The 22343-nt window shown below is 48.1% G+C and overlaps 1 protein-coding gene across 5 annotated transcripts in view; it reads right to left on the bottom strand.

Annotated features, from left to right (window-relative positions):
• Positions 1-22343, bottom strand: part of LOC140419553 (uncharacterized) — a 215735-nt gene that overhangs the window by 38349 nt on the left and 155043 nt on the right. For all 5 annotated transcript variants that reach the window (XM_072503474.1, XM_072503458.1, XM_072503464.1 and 2 more), the window contains 2 exons: positions 15843-15954; positions 9180-9283 (listed from right to left, as the gene is read on the bottom strand). In XM_072503474.1, the coding sequence (XP_072359575.1) occupies positions 9180-9283; positions 15843-15954 (216 nt within the window). The remainder of the gene's footprint in view (positions 1-9179; positions 9284-15842; positions 15955-22343) is intronic.

Raw genomic sequence — 22343 nt, 5'->3', positions numbered from 1 at the left:
GTGGAAAGTGGATAGCGAGCTTTGAACATTCACCCAAAAACATGAGGCTCACTTAAAATTCAACCGCAAGCCCCCTTGCATAAAGCTTGCAAACGTGAGTTCAGCTGTATACCCAAAAGGGTATCCTGATACAGTTCCCGATTGAGCTGTTAGCACTGTTGCTTCACAGCGCCAGGGCCCCAGATTCGATTCCGGCTTGGGTCACAGTCTATGCGGATTCTGCACGTTCTCCCCGTGTCTGCATGGGTTTCCTCCCGGTACTCCAGTTTCCTCCCACAAGTCCCGAAAGACGTGCTGTTAGGACATTTGGACATTCTGAATTCTCCCTCTGTGAACCCGAACAGGTGCCGTAATGTGGCAACTAGGGGCTTTTCATGGTAACTTCATTGCAGTGTTAATGTAAGCCTACTTGTGACAATAAAGATTATTATTAGGTTGGCCACCTTCGAATCTGAGGAGGCACCCTTCTCCTCCTGGCTCCAGAATCTAAATTCGTTTAAAAAATTAATTATTTTTTGAGTTATCATTGAGCATATTCAAGACAGAAATCGATACACTTCTGGATACTAATGATATCAAGGTGACAGTAGGTAAAAATTGTGTAAGAGGTAAATGATCAGCTATGATTTGTTTGAATGACAGAGCAGGCTCAACAGGCCAAATGTCTTACTCCTGCTCCTATGTTCCTATGTTTTTACTGGCAACCCTGAAAGAGCCACTGGTTTGGCCACAGTAGACTAAAGCAGCTTCTGGTGAAAGGTCATTTTAAAAAAAAACATTAGATTTGTTTCATTTCCAGGTGTTCTTGAAACAAAACAAACTGAATTATATGAAGATAAAAAGATTCAGCAATCTGTTACATACATAAAAATAAAGGATGGGTTAAAAACAGAATTTTTAATTGTTTATGTGTGGTTGAGGGCATGCTGAATTTAAAACAATTATTTAGTCTAAGTGCTTTTTTCCCCTCTGAGGTTATATTATGGCTGATTTGGGAGCTTCAGTTTAAAAGGAGACAGACCTTGGATGGAACTTTGCTGCCCACAGTGGCGGGAGTGGGACCAGAAGCTGCAGCAAGTTGTTCAAAATTCCATTGTCTTTTGCAGGACTGGATAACCCAGTCAGCGAGAGGGGTCATGAAATCCTGACCAGCCAAGATAAAGAAAAATTGGGACATCCCATCCACTGAAATAAAAATAGGAAGCAAATAACACAATGAAAACTATAAAAATACAAGTTGACTGGATTCAGTTAAAAATAGGAAATTGAAGCAATCCAGGACAGCTTGCAGATGGGGGGCAGTGGAGTGAGGAACAAGGAACTGGATTGAAAAGCAACCCAAAAACATTGGCTAGAGTTTGTAGTTAGATCATGGTTGTGTTGTACTTCACTGACTGACCACTAGGAGTCTCAATAGTAAATAAGTGAATGTTAGAATCAGGTTATCTCAGACTGACTGAGGAACTGGAAGAGAGAGGTTGCTTGTGCATATTCATATTTGACCCACAGTTAATGTTAATAAATCATTTATAACTTTAGCTACAAGTGTTCTTGTAATATAAATGAGGCTATCCAACAAGAACATTACATGGTACCAGGGCTGGGTGGTATTAAACATTGAGAAAGCCTGCCATGAGGTCCACAGGGATTTGAAGATTTTGCAGACTGCAAGAATTAACAACATGGAGCCGTTGAAGCCACCAATAAGTCTGATTTCATGGTAATGTGGTCAGCAACTTTATCTGTGTCTTACTGCAGAAAGGTTAGGAGATCAATCAGATTTGTGTAAGGTAGCGATGCTCCTAACAGTGGCAGCGCCCGAAGCAATTGCTGTGTTTAATACGTTTAAATTTGCAAACGATGAAGATAGTAAAACTTTTAATGAACCAATTTGAAGATTTGCTAAACATTTTACCCCCAGAAGGCAGTTTACAGAAGACAGAAGAGTCCATAGATCATTTCATCACTGATTTAAAGTTAAAAGCTAAAACCTGTAATTTTTCTGCAGTGGAATCTTCTCTGATTCGGGACCAAATTGTGTTTGAATGAAAATAAGCTGAGGGAACGGTTATTCATCTGTTGTTTCGTACATATTTGACCCACAGTTAATGTTAATAAATTGTTTATAGCTTTTTAACCAATTCATTTCTTCCATTTAAGTGTGGCCAATCCACCTAGCCTGCACATCTTTGGGTTGTGGGGGCGAAACCCATGCAAACATGGGGAGAATGTGCAAACTCCACACGGACAGTGACCCAGAGCCGGGATCGAACCTGGGACCTCAGCGCCGTGAGGCAGTAGGGCTAACCCACTGCACCACCCAAATTGTTTATAGCTTTAGCTACAAGGGTTCTTGTATGAACCAGGCCATCTGACAAGGACATTACAGAGTTGATGAATTAATGTTCCTTATGCAGAGCTTTGCACAAATTGGTCTCCTCAGCCATCTGCGGCAAAGAGTTCCACAGATTCACCACCCTCTGGCTGAAGAAATTCCTCCTCATCTCTGTTTTAAAGGATCGTCCCTATTTTTAACAATATTTGATAAACTGGCATGAATGCTAAAGAATATGTTGGTGCCCTGTTCTCTGACAGTAGCATCATTCAAATGACTAATTATAGGGGATACTAGGTTTTTAAATTATTCCTCAACCAATAATCTTGCAAAGATGGGCAGATGAAACAACCCTGCGCTCTCCTATTTTTGGGATTAAAGAACAATGAGTGTTATTGTGGCCAAAGGGAGGAACAGGTCGCAATAGATTGGAATATGCCAGCAGTCACATTGAAACCAACAACTGGAGTTTTAGCAAACAAGCAGAAATTAGGTACAATTTTCCTGGAGAATCTTGGGCGGGATTCTCCCACATCGGCGGGAAAACCGGCGCCAACCACTCCGGCGTCAACAACCCACGAAAGTGAGGAATTCTCCGATTTTTCAGGGGCTAGGTGGACGGCGGAGAGGTTGGTGCCGCTCCAGCCGGCGGCGAAGGGCCAGCGCGAGTGGGCACATGCACGGAACGGCCGCCATGATCTCGCGCAAGCGCAGATCGGCCGGCGTATTTCCGCGCATGCGCAGGGGTTCTCTTCTCCACGCCGGCTCCCGGGCAATGTGCGGAGCCCTACAGGGGCCCGGCACGGAGGAAAGAAGTCCCCCCATGGAACAAGCGCGCCCGCAGATTGCGGGCCAGGCAACGGTGAGGGCCCCCCTCGGGGTCAGATCCCCCCCGCAACCCTCTCCCCACCCCCCCCACCCCCGAGGACCACCCCCGCACACTCACCTGCCAGGTCCCGCCGTGCGTGAGGTGAGTAATTCACGCGGCGGGACTGGCCAAAACTGGACGGCCGCTCGGCCCATTGTGGCCACAGAGAATCGGCGGGGGGGCCGCTGTAAAAGGCCCCCGACTGGCATGGCGGGAATCCCGCCGCTGCCCGAAAAATGCCGCCGGAGAATAGGGCAGCCGGCGTCAGGGTGGCGGGGCGGGATTCTCACCTCCCCCCCCCCGGGGATTCTCAGACCCGAGGGGGGGTCGGAGAATCCCGGCCCAGATCTTCGGTTTGTTGCCAATGCAGCTCCAGATGAAATTTTTTGCATCCCCTCCCTCAGTGGGTATGGCCTGGAAAGCAGTTGGGGCCTTAAAATTGGGTGTTTTACCAGTGGCCAACACCCTGGTGGCTTTGCTGCAGGTTGGTGGGTTGTGTGTCCTGTTTTGGCACCGTGTGCCCAAGGGAGACCATACACCTCTCAATGGAAATAGCCATTCCTAGCTCTCCCTACCCCGCCATCTCAATAGCTGCACTCTCCCATCCTCACTGAAACCTGCCACACTGGACTTACTCATTATCTAGCCTCCTCTATGGCTACTTGGCAGGGACTGGCTGCAGTCGTAGAAGTAGCCACCAATCCTGGTGGCACTGGTGATAGTGGAGAGCTGTCGGCCATTTGATTAGTCAGCAGCTCGTGGAGGTGGGTCATCGTCCCGCTTGAGGGTGGAAACTATGACCTCAAGCAGTTAATTGTCTGACAAACATAAAATCCATTCATGGCTTCCAAGGCTGGCGGAGGAGAGCTCGCCTCCAGCTTTCCTCACAGTGAATGGGACCACTGCCGCCACAAAAAATGTTGTCCTTCCTTACAGATGTACAACATTACCCGATTCCTAAATACACAAAGCTATCCCCACTCTGAAGTTCCATATGATCTCATCACATACATCTCTCTTCTACAGTGTCCAGGTGCACTGCACCCTAAAATATCCAGCATTAACACTGCAGGCTCCCAGGAGCAAAATCCACATTGTCACCCAAACTCTCACACCAAATCCCTCCAGCCTCACCTCCTATTTCCAGAAGAAGAGGAGGAGGATGAGGAGAGCAAGGAAGAAGGCACTGCATAATTCATTACAACCGATGCATGCAACAGCTCAGAGACCGTCGGTGGGATTCCCTGTTCTTGCGGCTAAGTGTTGACGCCGGGGGTCGGATTTGTGGACTTCCACGATAGCAAAACTGCCCTGCACCTGGACTGATTTTTTTTTTTTAATTTGTTTTTATTCAAAATTTTTCAATAATTTTTACAAACCACTACAAAAAAAAACAACAAAAAGAAAACATAGCAATAAAACAGAAAACAACATAACCATTTAACAACTTAACAAAACAAGGTGGGGCATCCGCCCGTTACAAACGAAAACCATCCACCGCTTGAAAAAGGACTTGGGGATGAGAATGGGAAGGCACTGGAAGACGAACAAGAACCTGGGGAGGACCGTCATCTTTACAGACTGCACCCTGCCCGCCAGGGAAAGCGGCAGCATGTCCCACCTCGTAAAGTCCCCCTCCATCTGATCCACCAGCCGCGCTAAATTGGGCTTGTGCAGGACCCCCCAGCTCTTAGCCACCTGAATGCCCAAGTAGCGAAAGCTCCTCTCCACCATCTTAAGCGGTAGCTCTCCCAGTCTCTTTTCCTGGCCGCTTGCACGTATCATAAAAAGCTCGCTTTTTCCAACATTCAGCTTATACCCCGAGAAGTCTCCAAAATCCCTACTTTGAGCAGTTTTGGGCCCCACACCTCAGGAAGGACATACTGGCACTGGAGCGGGTCCAGCGGAGATTCACACGGATGATCCCAGGAATGGTAGGCCTAACATACGATGAACGTCTGAGGATCCTGGGATTATATTCATTGGAGTTTAGGAGGTTGAGGGGAGATCTAATAGAAACTTACAAGATAATGAATGGCTTAGATAGGGTGGACGTGGGGAAGCTGTTTCCATTAGCAGGGGAGACTAGGACCCGGGGGCACAGCCTTAGAATAAAAGGGAGTCACTTTAGAACAGAGATGAGGAGAAATTTCTTCAGCCACAGAGTGGTGTGTCTGTGGAATTCATTGCCACAGAGGGCGGTGGAGGCCGGGACGTTGAGTGTCTTTAAGACAGAAGTTGATCAATTCTTGATTTCTCGAGGAATTAAGGGCTATGGAGAGAGAGCGGGTAAATGGAGTTGAAATCAGCCATGATTGAATGGTGGAGTGGACTCGATGGGCCGAATGGCCTTACTTCCACTCCCATGTCTTATGGTCTTATGGACCTCCCCCATCCCCTCCACCTAAGTGGGGTGGAGAGAGTCCCCCCCTACACCCCATGTGAACAGAGAAAGAAAAACAAAACAAAGTACCATGCACTCAAACCCCCAGCTTCAGTTGCCAGCCCCACCATTTCGCGGGTAAACCGCGCTCCCTGTCTGGGCCGACCCCACTTCCTGTGACACAGCTCTTCCCAACTGCGACCTCACCCAAAGCCTCGAGGGCCCAGGACAAAGGGGCCACAAAAACACAAGAAAACACGGGGAGAACCCCAACATAACACCGCCACCCCCCCTCCCCCCCACCAACAACCCACAACATACTGCAGTCCATTAACTCGAGTCCAGCTTCTCATTCTTAATGAAAGACCACGCCTCATCCGGCGTGTCGAAATAGTGCTGCCGGTCCTGATATGTAACCCACAGCCTCGCCGGTTGTAACAGCCCGAACTTCATCCCCTTTCCGTGGAGGACCGCCTTGGCCCAGTTGAATCCTGCACGCTTCTTGGCCAGCTCTGCACTCCAGTCCTGATAAATACGTATCTCGGTGTTCTCCCACCTGCTGCTCCACTCCTTCTTCGCCCATCGCAGGACACACTCCTTGTCGGTGAAGCGGTGGAACCTTACTACTAAAGCTCTCGGCGGCTCGTTCGCCCTCGGCCTCCTTGCCAGGACTCTGTGCGCCCCATCCAGCTCCAGGGGCTGCGGAAAGCCCCCGCGCCCATCAGCGTACCCAGCAATCGTGGTCACATACGCCCCAGCATCCCACCACTCCACGCCTTCAGGGAGACCCAGAATCCGCAGGTTCCGCCTCCTTGACCTATTCTCCAGGTGCTCCAGCTTCTCCTGCCATTTTTTGTGCAGCACCTCGTGCGCCTCCACTCTAACCGCCAGGCCCAGAATCTCGTCCTCATTATCAGAGGCCTTCTGCTGCACCTCCTTGTTCGCCGTCCCCTGCATCTTCTGGGTCTCCACCAGCCTTTCAACCGACGCCTTCATAGGGGCCAGCATCTCCGCCTTTAAATCCGCAAAGCAGTTTCTTAAAAACTCCTGCTGCTCCTGTGACCACTGGGCCCACGCTGCCTGATCCCCGCCAGCCGCCATCTTGCTTTTTCACGCCCGTTCTCCTCTCTTCTCCAAAGCCGCTTTTTTGACCGCCCCACTCCTGGTCCACTCCATACAGCATGGGGGACCCTCACTGTTTCCTTCCCACACTGGGAATCGTCGTCAAAGTGCCGCTGGAGCTCCTTAAAAGGGCCCAAAAGTCCGTTATCGGTGGGAGCTGCCGACCGTGCGACCTACCTAGGCATAGCTGCAACTGGAAGTCCCACCTGGACTGATTTAGCGACTGTCAAGGGGCTAGCACGGGCGTCATGTGGAACTCAATCGATTCCAATGAGAAATGGTGCCGGATCCACCGGATTCACAATTGACACTCAGGAGGCTGACAAGCTGCGTCCGCAGGTACACACTTCACTCCCCACGCACACCATCCCAGCCAACAAGATGGCAACAAGAAGAGAGGTCCCACATTTCATGGATGCCGAGCTTGGGACCCTCCTGGACGCCGTGGAGGAGAGGCAGGCCACCCTGTACCCCGGCCCGGGAAGAAGGCCGCCAGCTGCCACCATTCACTATGCCTGGGCACAGGTGGCAGAGGCGGTGAGTGCCACACGTAACACCATCCGGCCGAAAACTGCATTACCTCCTCAAAGCGGCCAGGGTGACTAGGCAGCACTGTGTCCCTGGCATTAACCCTTGTCCCACACCATGTACACTCTGACCAGGCTGGCCAGTGTATGGCCCGGCAGCCGACAGTTGCGCCTCTCCATGTCCTACCTTCTCTCTCTCCCTCATCAGCCACGGCGCCGGTTTCACAATTTTTAAAAGCACATGTGTACCTCGCTGTCGGGAATTCGCACCGGTGGAGGCGGTGAATTGTGGAGGTCCCGGAGAATATCGGGTCAGGCCCACTAATGATATGTCAGGGGTGTTTTCTTTATATGCGGAGTGGAACGCATTGACGCTGCTGTCGAGGCGACGAAGAATTGCGATTTGGCGTGAAACCATCGCGAACCATGGTTTTGGCATCAAACCAATTCTCCACCCAATTGTGTTTCCTGATTCTGCCGTTGACCAACCAATTGTAAAACCACACAACTCTGGAAGAATGTGGAATGTAGGAGAGTAGCACCAGGCATACCAGAAATATAGCACCAACCTGGGAAAGGTACAAACACAGGGCTACATGCTTGCATTCAACAAAAAAATCCAATCGATCAGACCAAAGTGATTGATTAAAAAAACCAAAGGAGACATGAGAGAGAAAAAAATACACAGTGGGGGTATGTTCTGGAATGACCTGGTAAATTCATTTGTGGCTTTCAAACCGGAATTGGATAATTATCTGAAAAGACAAGAAAGTGTGGGGCGCTACAGCGAAAAAGGTGGGGGGAATGGAGTTAGCTGAGTTGCTCTTGCACAGCGAACTGGTACAGATAAGAATGACCTTCTATGTGCTGGAACCATTCTATGGTTCTATGACTGTACAGTTTTCAACTCCATTTGCAACTGCTTAGATAATAAAGTATTCTGTGACCATATGCAGCAAATTCTAGTATTGGCTGATAAGTGGGCAGTAACATTTGTAACAAGTACCAGGTAATGATCATCTCCAGCAAAAGTGACTCTAGAGACTTCCCCTTGAAACTTAAAGCCATCGCCATCACTTAATTCTCCCACCAATATCCTGGGGGTAACCAATGACCATAAACATACTTGTGGCGAGTCACTCACTTTGTGACTCCACTGGAATGTGATCAGGAATGTGATGAAATACTCTGCATCAACTTCGATGAGTGTAGCTTACAACAACACTCAAAAAGCTCATGCCATTCAGGACAAATTAGCCTGCCTGATATACACTTCATCTATCATTGTAAACATTCACTCCCTCCCCCACCACCGGAGCACAGTGGCAACAGTGCGTACCATCTACTCGGTGAACAGAAGCATATCACCAAGCCTCCTTCAGAAGTTCCTTCCAAATCGGTGACCCCTACTACCTAGAAGGACAAGGGCAGTATATGCATGGACACACCACCACCTGCAAGTTCCACTCCAGTCACACACCACCCCAACCGGTAACTATGCTGCCCTTCCTTCATTGTTGCTGGGTAAAAAAACTCTTTCCTCTGCACTCTCCATTTAGACAAAAACAACTGTCAGCAACTACAGTGATTACCAGGTGAATTTGTACTTTGTGAGTAGATGGGTTTGGCCTTAGAGATCAACATTAATGCTGTCTTGTGCCTGGCCATTTTTCCTACTATCAAAATCATGTTTCACAACTTTGAATACACAGATATACCTGTTGACTAGCAACTGTTCAGATCTAGTAAAACATATAAGAAAAAGCAAAATTGGCAGTTTTCCTCCAACCCAACATAAGTATCACTTTGTTCACAGCAGCAAATTAGACAATATTAAACGCTTATTTTCAGTAGCAAATTTATTTCTATTTGTTATGTTTCAATGTGTATAACAGCGTTATAATGTGGCTAATACAGCTTTAATTGCTTGATGTTTTCAGTTACCTGTAGTTTAGTAGCATTACTTGGGGACCTGGAAACGTGCTCTGTTTTTTTCAAATGCATGCAGGAATTATCCTCTGAGCTCCCTGAATTGGAAGACTGAATACCTAAAACAATTAGAGGAGGTTATTAACATCTTTGTAATGTAATTAGAGAAGGCTGCTTACATCTTTCAGCATAATTTCCATGTATGCATGGAAGATATTTGGACAGCTGTGTATGTAAGTGAATTTGACAAGTATGGATATGCAATTGCAAACCAATGTTTGATAGCATGTTGCACCATTGAATGGAAAGAGCTAACTTCTCCCTACCTCGCTGCTGGGTCATCTGCAAGGAAGAGTGCAAAATAAAATCAGACCCCCTTACTTCTAAAATGAAAACTCAATAAATTCAGAGAACTGCATCCTTTGTCCTAACAGTAAAAAGGCCTTAGTTCCACATCCAACAACCTTGGTACCTCATGGAGCACTTACGATGCTCTAACTTGAAAGAGGGAAGAGTTCTTGTTTTCTCAGTCTTAATGTAAGCTCACTGACCTAAATCGTTAACTCTATTTCTCTCTCCTTACTTGATGGGTATTTCATCCATTTTTTTTTAAATTTTAGATTTCCAGAATCTGCAGTATCTTGCCTTTGTGTAAAAGGTCCTGTTTCTCTGGTGAGTCATCATTATTGTTGATAATAAGGCTTGTATCAGTGGCAGACGTGCAGGCACTCAGCTACTTCCGACAGTTCTCTGGAGATAGGATCACTCTTTCTTGTTCCTAGTCCAAGACCCTCACTGCTATATATGTGGGTTGTTGTTGTGTTGTTGCATGGTCACTTTAAGAGACTAGTCATGTGATAGTCCTGACATCATCGGCTACTTTGCGGGCTTTGCCTCAGTCTAGATCAAGCCTTTATACTTTGAGCTTTTTATAGTACACAGCTCTTCATGAAACCTCTGTTGAATATTGCTTTCAACCCCACATGCTTCAACATTACATTCTCTTCTCCTGCAAGTACAATGCACAACACCCACTGAAGCTTTAAAGAAGGTATGCTTGACCTTTGAAACCTTGCCAACTGATTCAGCATTGAAACAAACAGCTGGTCTGCCAGCCTGGGGATAGGTGGTACTTAAATGAAAGTGTTGCTTCTTGCTTTAAAGAAAGGTCCCACAGCACACTTGAAGCAAAAAGCGCTGAATTGCTAAAGTCCAATCGGTAGATTTTGCTTTGAAGCAAACAGCTAGGAATAAAATGAGACATTAATCTTCAACTATGAACTGCCTCCTGATACATACAGTAAATGCTATGAGCAGGAAGCATTCAAATGGCAGATTCAGCACTGAAGGAAACAACCTATCCAGTATTCAGCAAAGGCACAAAGAACTACAGAGTGATAGGTGATGGACCTGAAGCCTGACCATCTCCCCAAATTGGAAACCAAATGGGTAAATTAGAGGAGAAGAGAAACCCATGCTCAGGTTTACCTATTCTTCCATGATCAATCTCTCAAATCTGCGACTGAAGCCTTCTTTCAAAGACAACAGCTAGGGCTATCTGAGCTTCCTGCACCTTGGAGTGGCCGAGGGGATGGATGCATCATTCAGCTATTAATGCCTGACATTGCATCAACAGCCTAAAGAATGAAGTGGGATATATCAGGACTTCCATGACCACAGATGAAAAACAAACTGCATAATCACGGAGTTCATTGAGGTGCCAATGTCCAGAACCTTCAATCCTCCCAAAAGCAAACTGTCCTTGGGTGGCTTAAGACCAAAAGTGTTTCAGCCCATAGCTGATAACATTTTCAGACCCAGACCCTCAAATGGCAAACAACACTGACTATAACATTCTACATTCAGAATTATAAAAGAGACACAAACCTTTCTCAACAACGATTTGAAACATGAATTTCAAGATGCAAACATCCAGCCAGAACATCATATTAACAAGCCTAAGATCTTTGTAAAAGGAGACATAAAAAACCTGGCTGCTCAAATAATCTGTATAATTGATCACAGGAAATGCCCCTTCAAATTAGATAAACTGAACAGGGGAAATGTGACGGGCGAGATTCGCCGACCCCCCACCGGGTCGGAGAATCGCCGGGGGCTGGCGTGAATCTCGCCCCCCGCCGGTTGCCGAATTCTCCGGCACTGGAGATTTGGCGGGGGCAGGAATCGCGCCGCTCCGGTTGGCGGGCCCCCCCCCGGCGATTCTCTGGCCTGGATGGGCCGAAGTCCCGCTGCTAGGATGCCTGTCCCGCCGGCATGGATTAAACGACCTCTCTTATCGGCGGGACAAGGCGGCGCGGGCGGGCTCTGGGGTCCTGGTGGGGGCGCGGGGCGATCTGGCCCTGGGGGGTGCCCCCACGTGCCGTTGCTGTGCCGTGGGGGCACTCTTTTCCTTCCGCCTTCGCCACGGTCTCCACCATGGCGGAGGCGGAAGAGACTCCCTCCACAGCGCACGCGCGGATGCCGTGAGCGGCCGCTAACGCTCCCGCGCATGCGCCGCCCGGCAATGTAATTTCCGCGCCAGCTGGCGGGGAACCAAAGGCCTTTTCCGCCAGCTGGCGGGGGCGGAAATGAGTCCGGCGCACGCCTAGCCCCTCAAGGTTGGGGCTCGGCCCCCCAAGATGCGGAGGATTCCGCACCTTTGGGGCGGCGCGATGCCTGACCGATTTGCGCCGTTTTTGGCACCGGTCGGCGGACGTCGCGCCGATACCGGAGAATTTTGCCCGTGATCAATTTCTGCAACTTTAAAATTCCCATCCACCTTGACTTAAAGCTGGGCCATGAAGGTGAACCCTACACTGGACAGGACCATAGAACTTTTGCCCCAAGTATTTTGACATGGATCATCCAATGGATATTGCAATCTGGGGTACAAATATTTCAGATAAAAGAGACAATAATAGCCAAAGGTTATTCAGCTTCAGTTTGCTGAATTTTTTTTTCAACCTTTCTACCTTCTTTGAAACATGATTTTCAATCAGGTTAATCACCCTTGGAGGAGAGGGACTTTTATGCAGAATAACTCAAAACATTGATGACTGTAATCTAACCCCCTTCACCATGCCAGACTCAGGCAGCAGCTCCATCAATAACAAGGGCACCCCATTCCAAATCTCCCATGAGATTCCAGTATATTGGGCGGGATTCTCCACTCCCGCGCCGAAATGCCCACGCCGTCGTGAACGCCGTAGAGGTTCACGGCGGCGCGAAACGGTGCCGATCCCGAACGATTCAGGCCCCTACAATGGGCTAGAATCGGGGCCGCGGCATCTACACGCGCCAGGCCTTGTCGCCGCGTAAAGGCGGCGCCGCATAAATGACGCGGCCGGCGCCGCATAACTGGCGTCACCCGCGCATGAGCGGGTTGGCCAGCGCCAACCCGCGCATGCGTGGTTGCCGTCCTCTCTAAGTCCGCCCCGCAAGAAGATGGCGGACGGATCTTGTGGGGCCGCGGGAGGAAGGAGGTCCTCCTTCAGAGAGGACGGCCCGACGATCGATGGGCACCGATCGCGGGCCACCCCCCGGTGCAGGATCCCCCCTCGTCTCCCCTGCAGGCCGCCCCCACCCCCCCCCCAGCGTTCGCACGCTGTTCCCGACGGCAGCGACCAGGTGTGGGCGGCGCCGGGGGGAACCCGCCGTTTTGGCCTGGCCGCTCGGCCCATCCGGGCCTGAGAATAGCGGGGGTGCCGGAGAATCGCCATTTTGGGTGTCTCCGGCGATTCTCCGGCCTGCGGCCCGCGGAACTCAATGGGGCCGTTCCCGCCGCTTGGGAGAATCGCGGGAGGGCGTCGGACCGGCGTCCCGGGAAATTTTGGCGGCCCAGGCGATTCTCCCAACTGCCGCGGGAGTGGAGAATCTCGCCCAAGGTGTCCCAACAACATGGCAATGCCAACGAATCAGACATAGGACGAGGTATGCCTGGACAATACTTCTATGGGAATACTTCTATAAATCCTCTGGGAAATCCCATCCCAGACCAACCAAAGACCTTGCCCATATCCTCCGAGCTCCGGAATGTCTTAACTGGGGTTATCCCAAAGATAACACCACCCCATGGAAGTCCCAGTGTGACAACGGCAGGCAATTGCCTGGAAAGCTCAAACTTCTATTGGGTTCTGGAATGAGAACTATCCAAAACTGTGACATAAGTCGCAAACCTTGGATGGTTCAGAGTGTCTGACAGTAATAGTTACCCAGAAAAAATTAGAATTAACTTCTGGATAACTATAGTACTGACCCCCCCCCCCCGCCCCCCACCCCCCGAACCTCAACGACTCCCCCACGACTGTCTCTTGGCATCCCATGGGATCCTTCTGACTACCAAGAGGACCCACACAACTCCCCAGGTATCCCCCTGCCGACTACTGACTCCCCAGTTCACACTCCCCCTCCCAACTACCCACTCCCACGACTACCCCTGCCTGTCTAATCCCTTTGAATACCCATCTCTCCCCCAACTACCCTCCCCACTACCCACTGACCACCTGACCGTCTACTGACCATTTCCCCATTGACTATCCTTCCTCACAGACCATTCTCCCGAACCACCTGAACCCCACCCCCTGACCACCCGACCACTTTCACTGACTACTTCCCCATCAACACCTCCCATAGTAACCAAACATCCCCAGCAGTGACCCCCCTCCACCCCAATCTTACCTACTTACCTTTGACACTTAGCATCTTCTTGGTTGCTCAAAGTGACTGGACCAATAAACTGCTTTATGGCAGCGTGTGGCATAAAAAAGGGGATTTGTCTTCCTTACCTCTGACTAAGCTGCCCTCAACACAGGGTCGGCAAAACTCACTACTCGCACTTAGCCTGAGTCAGAAGGTCGGGCAAGAAAGGAGTAGCTGGATTTTAAGTTGAAAATCTAGGAGCACAGTAGCAATCCGACTCTGAATACCCCTCTATGGAAGTTATAGCTCCTTGCTAATGACATCATACAAACAGTGATGTTTCTCCATCAGTCAGATGATCAGGTAAGCAGCCAAGACCCCATATTGCAGTCAAAGACGTCCTTTGGACAGTTTAAAGCACCCACTCTGATCACCAGAGAAATTCTCGACAGTAACAGGGAGGAGTAAAGGAATGTGAAGAGAATGAAGGAGGAGTGCATCACTTGGAAAGCCAATCACAAAGTAGTTATCCAGTGCTCAAGCTAGAAAAGCACCCAGCCAATAGTGGAATAGTTGCAATATGAGAGGAATTCAAAAGTGCAGAACATAGGCAAGGTAAGAGCTCCAATTTTTCTGTTCTCACACTCCCAATAGGGCAGTGAACATAATCTGTGACTTCATTTTAACTACAAGGCTAGCAACACAAAAGTTGTGTGTATATATTAGAGGAATAAGACTGACTGCAGCCAGCCAGCATGAATTCAATGGATTGAATAGCCTCCTTCTATGCCTTAACAACTCTAAGTCATAAATTCAAATTCCACTGAAGTTAAATCATGAGTTAAATTCAGTAAAATACAAATTTTTGTAATAGCACCATGTAAAATGCCCATGAAGGCTATCATTAAAATCTGCTAATCACTAATGTCCATCAGGGAAGGGAAACTGTTGCCCGAGTCTGGCCTACGTGTGAATCTGGTCTCATTGCCTCTGAATGCTCACCTTCTTCTCAGAAATGGGCAATAAGTGTGGCCTTGCCAGCATTGTCTACATCTTGGGAACATTGTTTTTCAAAAGTACAAGTCAGCAATTTTAGAAGAGGCTAAAAGGAAGTAGACATGATGGGCGCGATTTACTGGCTGCGACCCACCAGAATCGGGACATGATGTGCTGGTAGATCCCACAAGAGGCCTCTTCTGGGATCCCCAACAGTTATTACACCTCGCGAGGTCTAACGAGATCTTGTGAGACGTCCTGATCTGGTTCCTACCCACAATGGGCGGGACCCAGACTTGCAGAGTTAAGTGAACTTAAAAGATCACTTATCTCTGCCAGCAGCAGATCGTACCAGCTCCCGGGATCCACTGGTCTCGCTGTGGAGACCCCAGCCGGGCACCATTTACCACTGGTCCCTCAAGGACCAGGCGGAACGGCACTCGGAGGGGGGGGTCTCCCAGGTGATCAAAGGCCCCGAGTGGTGGGCCTCTGAGCAGGGTGGCATGCTGGGCAGATTGGCACTGCCATCTGGGTGCCAACATGGCAATGCCAGGGTACCCAGGTGGCACTGCCAGGATGGCAGGGACACGCCAGGCTGGTAGTGCCAACGTGCCCAGGTGGCATTTTGCCCGCACTGGGGATTGGGCCCGGGATGCCCTGCCCATATGAGATGGGATGTGGGGGCTCGAGGGCCCCCTCCCAACAGTTGAATGGGAGCATTGGGAGGGAAGCGGGGGTCGGAGGATCGTGGCGCTTTGGCTCCGCTCATCGGAGCTCCTCAATGCAGGAAATGTGACTGAGTGCGGGCTTAGTGGGGTGTTCCCCACGGAGGCCTGAAAAAAAAAAAAGAGGCTTTAAACTGGACCACGTTTCACAGAAAAATGGCAACGGGAGTAAATTTTACAAAAGTCACAATTATTCACTTCATAGTACGCTGTGTAACTAAAGACAAGTCTATAATTACAACTCATTCATCTAATTATGAACAGCAAACCTTTCTAAGGGCTACATTATAATTAAGCTCCATTAAACCAGTGGGCTTACCTCTTGTATGACTAGTAGAATTTGTTCTGTGGAACACACTTAGGTTTAAGCCTGGTGCAGGTGACTTCCTTTCTTGTCCCCTTTGATGATTTGAAGTGCATCGCGGAATACTCTAAAACAGATGAGCATAACCTGATTTAAAGAGGAAGTAACTTTCCATACTGCAGTTAGCTGGATTTTTCTCTCTCTGCTCCCCGCATTGTTTTACTATAATTTTTTCTTCCTTTCTCCACACCGTGCAACCTTACTCAGCTAAGAAAGCAAGGAGTTACTTCGGCCCAAGAATCTAATGTGATTATTTTTAAGCCTGATGCCAGGTCAACCTGGCCTGACTCATTCACATATTTTATATTGTGGACCCTGTGTTGCTCTTTTATGTATCTTCTTTTCTTTTCTTTTCATGCACTAAATGACCTGTTTGAGCTGCTCGCAGAAAAATACTTTTCATTGTACCTCGGTATTCATGCCAATAAACAAATCCAATCCAATACTTTCTCTCCTTTTCTATAAAAACATACTCCACCTCCATTTAGCACTTCCTCCTTACCAGAATCAAAATCAAGGATTGGGTGGACAGTCAACAATGGAATTGAACTTGTGTCCTATCACTCTACATCAACAAAGCTGATGGTGATTACCTCGGTCAAACGGAGTGAGATTTTCTGGCCCTTCCTGCCGGTGGGATCTTCCAGTCCTGACAAAGGTGACCCCCCCTCGCCCCCATGCGGGTCACTGGCAGCAGGGCAAGGGAATCATACACACCATACACCTTGGCGAGATTGGAATATCCCACTGATGGCCAATGGCGAGCTGCTTCTGCCTCCTGAAAACACGCATGGGAGTGCCGGAAAATCTGGCCAATAGCTTTACATGCCAAATTGTCCAAAATTTGTCAGTCGTTCTGCTGAACGCCTGCTACAAATATGAGTAAGACTCCGCTGGAGCAGCTGCAAACTTAGTTGTGACTTGAATACTCTCATTTGCAACCTTAAATGCAAGTATCCAAGATAGTCTTGTGGACAGGGAATTTGGTCATCTCTACAACATCATTGACTTGATGCAGCATTAGCGCTGACATGCCTGGTGAAGCCAACGCTATCTTGCCAAAGCCAGTGGAAGCGGGACTCATCTCGGCTAGGGTCAGGGCATTTTTTTGTTCAATAAATCTTAAAATATTGTTTTTATAGAGGATCAAGAACTCGAGAGGATTTAATTATAATTTATAAAAATTTAAAGTACCCAATTCATTTTTTTTTCCAATGAAGGGGCAATTTAGCATAGCCAATCCACCTACCCTGCACATCTTTGGGCTGTGGGGGTGAGATCCATTCAGACACGGAGAGAATATGCAAACTCCACATTTGGAGTGCAGATAGGACCCGGGGGCCTGGATCGAACCCTGATCCTCAGTGTCGTGAGGCAGCATTGCTAACCACTGCGCCACCGTGTTGCCCCATGGATTTAATTATAATGAATGTGCTTTCATGAATGCTTGTGTTTTTTATATAGTGAACATTGTAATATATATTTCAAACTTTATTTTATTTCATCTCCACATGGCCCCTGAGGTCTTCCTATGGTAGATCTTGGTCAATCAATTGGCATGGAAGATGTAAGGGCAAAGGGTGATGGGTGGAGGTCATTGGTTCACATGAGTTGGCACTAAGTTGGCATAGGGGCTCTAATGGGCCATGGTGATGGGTGGATGAGGGGCCACTGATGGTGGGTTGGAGACATTGATTGACATCTATAGGGCATGGGGTATGGATGAGGATGGGGGCCGACTCTATTATGCATCCAATATCCCGGGGAAAATTGTACCATTCAGAACACATTGTCCTGAGGTGGATACACCAAGCCAGGAAATTTTCCAACAGGAACTATAAGCCTCGGGAGCAAGCATCTGGCCAGAATTCCCTTTCATAAACTCAAGCTTGCTGCACGTGAGTGCTGCTTGGCTAAACAAGAGTGCTTTTGGAGTTGGGTGAAAAACAGGGAGTTCAAGGGGTAAGTTGTAAGGGGTAAGTGGTAATTAAACTTAATTTCAGGGCTAGTTTCAAGCTAAATTAGTTCTTTAATCTAGTAACTAAAAGCTACTCTTTTGATTGGGTGTAGTTTAAAAAATATATTTTATTCAAGGCATTTTTGCATATACACACAAAAAAATCAGAAGAACAAAACTCAATAAACAACCACTTCCCACCTGACCCCGGACACCAACACCCCATCACATCTCGCCTTCCTCATTTTAACCCCCTTAAATCCCCCACGCCCCTCCAGACCACCCCCCTTTGCTGACCCCTCAAACCTCCTTAAAGAAATCGATAAACGGCTTCCACCTCTGGGTGAACCCTGCCGACCCCCTCAGAGCGTATTTGACCTTCTCCAGCCTCAGGAATTCTGCCAGGTCGCCCACCCACATTCCTGCTTTCGGCAGCTCCGAGTCTCGTTATCCTAACAAAATCTGTCTCCGGGCTTCAGGGAGGCAAAGGCCAAAACATCGGCCTCTCTCACACCCTGGACTCCCGGGCCTTCCGACACCCCAAATATCACCACCTCTGGACTCGGAACCACCTCCACACCCAGCATCTCGGGCATCATGTCCGACAACCCCTGTCAGAACCCCCTCAGTCTTGGCCATGGGTTGAGTGTAGTTTAGTCATATTCCTGAAACAGCTGAGTCACTCTCTTGCCCACATAACATGCTCCTCCTGTGCTATGTGGCAGTTCATGGAAGCTTCACGGGGCTGTTTAGCACGGGGCTATATCGCTGGCTTTGAAAGCAGACCAAGGCAGGCCAGCAGCACGGTTCAATTCCCGTACCAGCCTCCCTGAACAGGCGCCGGAATGTGGCGACTTGGGGCTTTTCACAGTAACTTCATTTGAAGCCTACTTGTGACAATAAGCGATTTTCATTTCATTTCATTTCAGTTGTCCCTGGTGACCAAATGAGCAGGAAGTGTGTCCAACTGCAGCCAATGGCTAACCCGCATTTCAGAGCTGGAGCTGAGATTGAATTTATTGTGGAGCATCCGTGATGCAGAGTATGTTTTGGTTAGCTTGTTCAGTGAGCTGGGTCGCATTGCAGGTGAAGACTGAATAGGCAGAAAAGGCATGGGTGACCACCAGGCAGAGTAGAGGGAGGCAGGTAGAGCAGGAGTCCCTGTGGCCATTCCCCTTTCTAACAGATATACCATTTGGGATATTGTTGGGGGAGATGACTGTACAGGGGAAATCAATGACAGCCAATTTCATGGCACCATGAGTGTGTCTGCTGCACAAGAGGGGTGGAGGAAGAATGTCAAGCAATAGTGGTAGGGGGTTCAATTGTAAGGGAAACAGATAGGCATTTCTGTGGCTGCAAAAGAGACTCCTGAATGGTATGTTGTCTCCCTGGTGCAGGTTCAGGAATGTCACTGAACAACTACAGGGCATACTGAAGGAGGAGGGCAAACAGACGGATATCAGGCACATTGGTACTAACGATATAGGCAGAAAAAAGGATGAGGTCCTGAAAGCAGAATTTAGGGAGCTATGAAGTACGTTAAAAAAACAGTGCCTAGACGGTAGTAATCACTGGATTACTTCCAGTGCCACGAGCTAGTGAGTATGGAAATCAAAGGTTAGTCCAGATGAACATGTGGCTGGAGAGATGGTGCATGAGGGAGGGCTTTCGTATTCTGGGACATTGGGATCATTTCTGGGGATGGTGGGACCTGTACAAGGTGGACGGTTTTCACATGAACCAAAATGGGATCAGCGTCCTTGCAGGGAGATTTGCTAGTGCTGTTGGGGAGGGTTTAAACTAACTTGGCAGGGGACTAGGATGCTAAGAAAATGTTCAGGAGGCATAGATGTATTGCCAAAATTAAAAGATATATTAATTGAGTCAGGAAGGCATAAAATTTCTAGACCAGTTAAGTCACAAGGGAATTTGGCAAGATAGAACATAGAAAATACAGCACAGAACAGGCCCTTCGGCCCACGATGTTGTGCCAAACCTTTGTCCTAGATTAATCATAGATTATCATTGAATTTACAGTGCAGAAGGAGGCCATTCGGCCCCCCCGAGTCTGCACCGGCCCCCGGAAAGAGCACCCCACCCAAATTCAACACCTCCACCCAACACCAAGGGCAATTTGGACATTAAGGGCAATTTATCATTGGCCAATTCACCTAACCCACACATCTTTGGATTGTGGGAGGAAACCGGAGCACCCGGAGGAAACCCACGCAGACACGGGGAGGACGTGCAGACTCCGCACAGACAGTGACCCAAGCCGGAATCGAACCTGGGACCCTGGAGCTGTGAAGCAATTGTGCTATCCACAATGCTACCGTGCTGCCCCAAAAGATTGGATGGTATTTATTTTAATGCAAGGAGTCTGACGAACAAAGCAGATGAGTTGAGGGCACAAATTAAGACACGGGGGTATGATGTCATTGCTGTCACTGAGACATGGTTGAGCGAGAGGCAGGGTTGGCTGTTCAATATTCCAGGATATAGGATCTCCAGGTGAGACAGGGAAGGAGGTAAAAGAGGCGGGGATGTTGCAATTTTGATCAGGGAATCAATTACAGCCGTAAGGAAGAACAACATCTTAGAAGGCTCTCGAAGAGAAGTCACATGGGTAGAACTTAAAAACCAAAAAGGAGCAATCACATTTCTGGAAATGTTCCATAGTCCGAGAGGAATAGAAGAGCAGATATGTAGGCAAATTTCAAAGAAAAGTAAAAGTAATAAGGTAATGATAATTCCCCAACATTCACAGTCACAGTGTAAAATGTTTAGAGGAAGTGGGATTCTTAAAATGCATCCAGGAGAACCTTTTAAGCCAGTACGTAGAAGGTCCTACAAGAGAGGGCGGTCCTGGAGTTAATTTTAGGTAACAAAGGTAGGCAAGTGGTTGATGTATCAATGGGGGAGCATTTGGTAGACAGTTATCGTAACTCCGTTAGATTCAAGATTGTTATGGAAAAGGACAAGGATGGACCTGAAATCAAAGTTCTAAACTGGGGGAAGGCCAATTTTAATAAGATCAGATATGATTTGGCCAGAGTGGACTGGGGGCAGATACTTTTAGGTAAATCTGTGACAGAACAGTGGAACACATTCAACAAGGAAATAGCCATGATGTGGAGATGCCGGTGTTGGACTGTAGTGAGCACAGTAAGAAGTCTTACAACGCCAGGTTAAAGTCCAACAGGTTTGTTTCGAATCACTAGCTTTCGGAGCACAGTTTCACCTGAGGAAGGAGCTGTGCTCCGAAAGCTAGTGATTCGAAACAAACCTGTTAGACTTTAGCCTGGTATTGTAAGACTTTTTAGTGAACAAGGAAATGGGGAGAGTACAGAGCCAACATGTTCCAATCAAGAAAAAGTGTGGGACCAACAAATTCAGTGTACTCTGGGTAGCGAGGGATACACAGCATTGGATAAGGAGAAAGAGGAAGACTTATGTAGATATTGAGGGCTCAAAATTGCAGAAGCACTAGAGGCGTGTAGAATGTGCAAAAGGGAACTTAAAAAATAAATTAGGAGAACAAATAGGGGACATGAAGGGATGCTGGTAGGTAAAATAAAGGAAAATCCAATGTTGTTTTTATAAGTACGGGTAAAAGAATAACTAGGGAAATAGTAGAGCCCATTAAGGACCACAGAGGTAATTTGCGTGTGGAGCTGAAGGGCATAGGTAGGGTTCTAAATGAATACTTTGTGTCGGTGTTCACTAGTGAAAGGGCCGATGTGATGACAGAAATCATGGAGAGGACTTTGATGGAATTAAAGAGATTAACATAGACAGAGAGGAGATTCTGAGTGGTCTGGCAGGCTTAAAAGTAGACAAGTATCCAGGGCCAGACGAAATGTATCCCAGGCTGTTGAGTGAGGCAAGGAAGGAAATAGCAGGGGCGCTGGCAATAATTTTTAATTCCTCTCTGGCCATAGGGGAGGTGCCAGAGGACTAGAGGATAGCCAATGTGGTCCCATTATTCAAGAGGGGAAGAAGGGATAAACCAGGAAGCTAAAGGCCAGTCAGTCTAATTTCAGTGGTGGGGGAACTATTGGAAGCAATTCATCTGCATTTGGAGAGGCAGGGATTAATCAAGAACAGTCAGCATAGTTTTGTTAAGGAGAGGTCATGTCTGACCAACTTGACTGAATTTTTCGAAGAGATGACCAGATAGATGAGAGAAATTAATTTGATGTAGTCTATTTGGATTTCAGCAAGGCTTTTGAAAAGGTCCCACATAGGAGATTGATAGTGAAGGTAATAGCCCATGGATCCAAGGACATTTAGCAAATTGGACCCAGAATTGGCTGAGTGGCAGAAAGCAAAGGGTGATGGTCGAGGGGTGTTTTTCTGACTGGAAGCCTGTATCCAGTGGGGTCCCACAGGGATCAATGTTGGGACCCTTGCTGTTTGTGGTTTATATAAATGATGTCGACACAAATGTAGGAGGGTTCATCAGTAAATTCGTGGATGATACAAAAATTGGTGTG

This window comes from Scyliorhinus torazame, chromosome 1, assembly GCF_047496885.1.
Source record: "Scyliorhinus torazame isolate Kashiwa2021f chromosome 1, sScyTor2.1, whole genome shotgun sequence".
Lineage (NCBI taxonomy): Eukaryota > Metazoa > Chordata > Chondrichthyes > Carcharhiniformes > Scyliorhinidae > Scyliorhinus > Scyliorhinus torazame.
The sequence above is the reverse complement of the archived record's forward strand: the minus strand, read 5'-3'. Positions and strand labels throughout refer to the sequence as shown.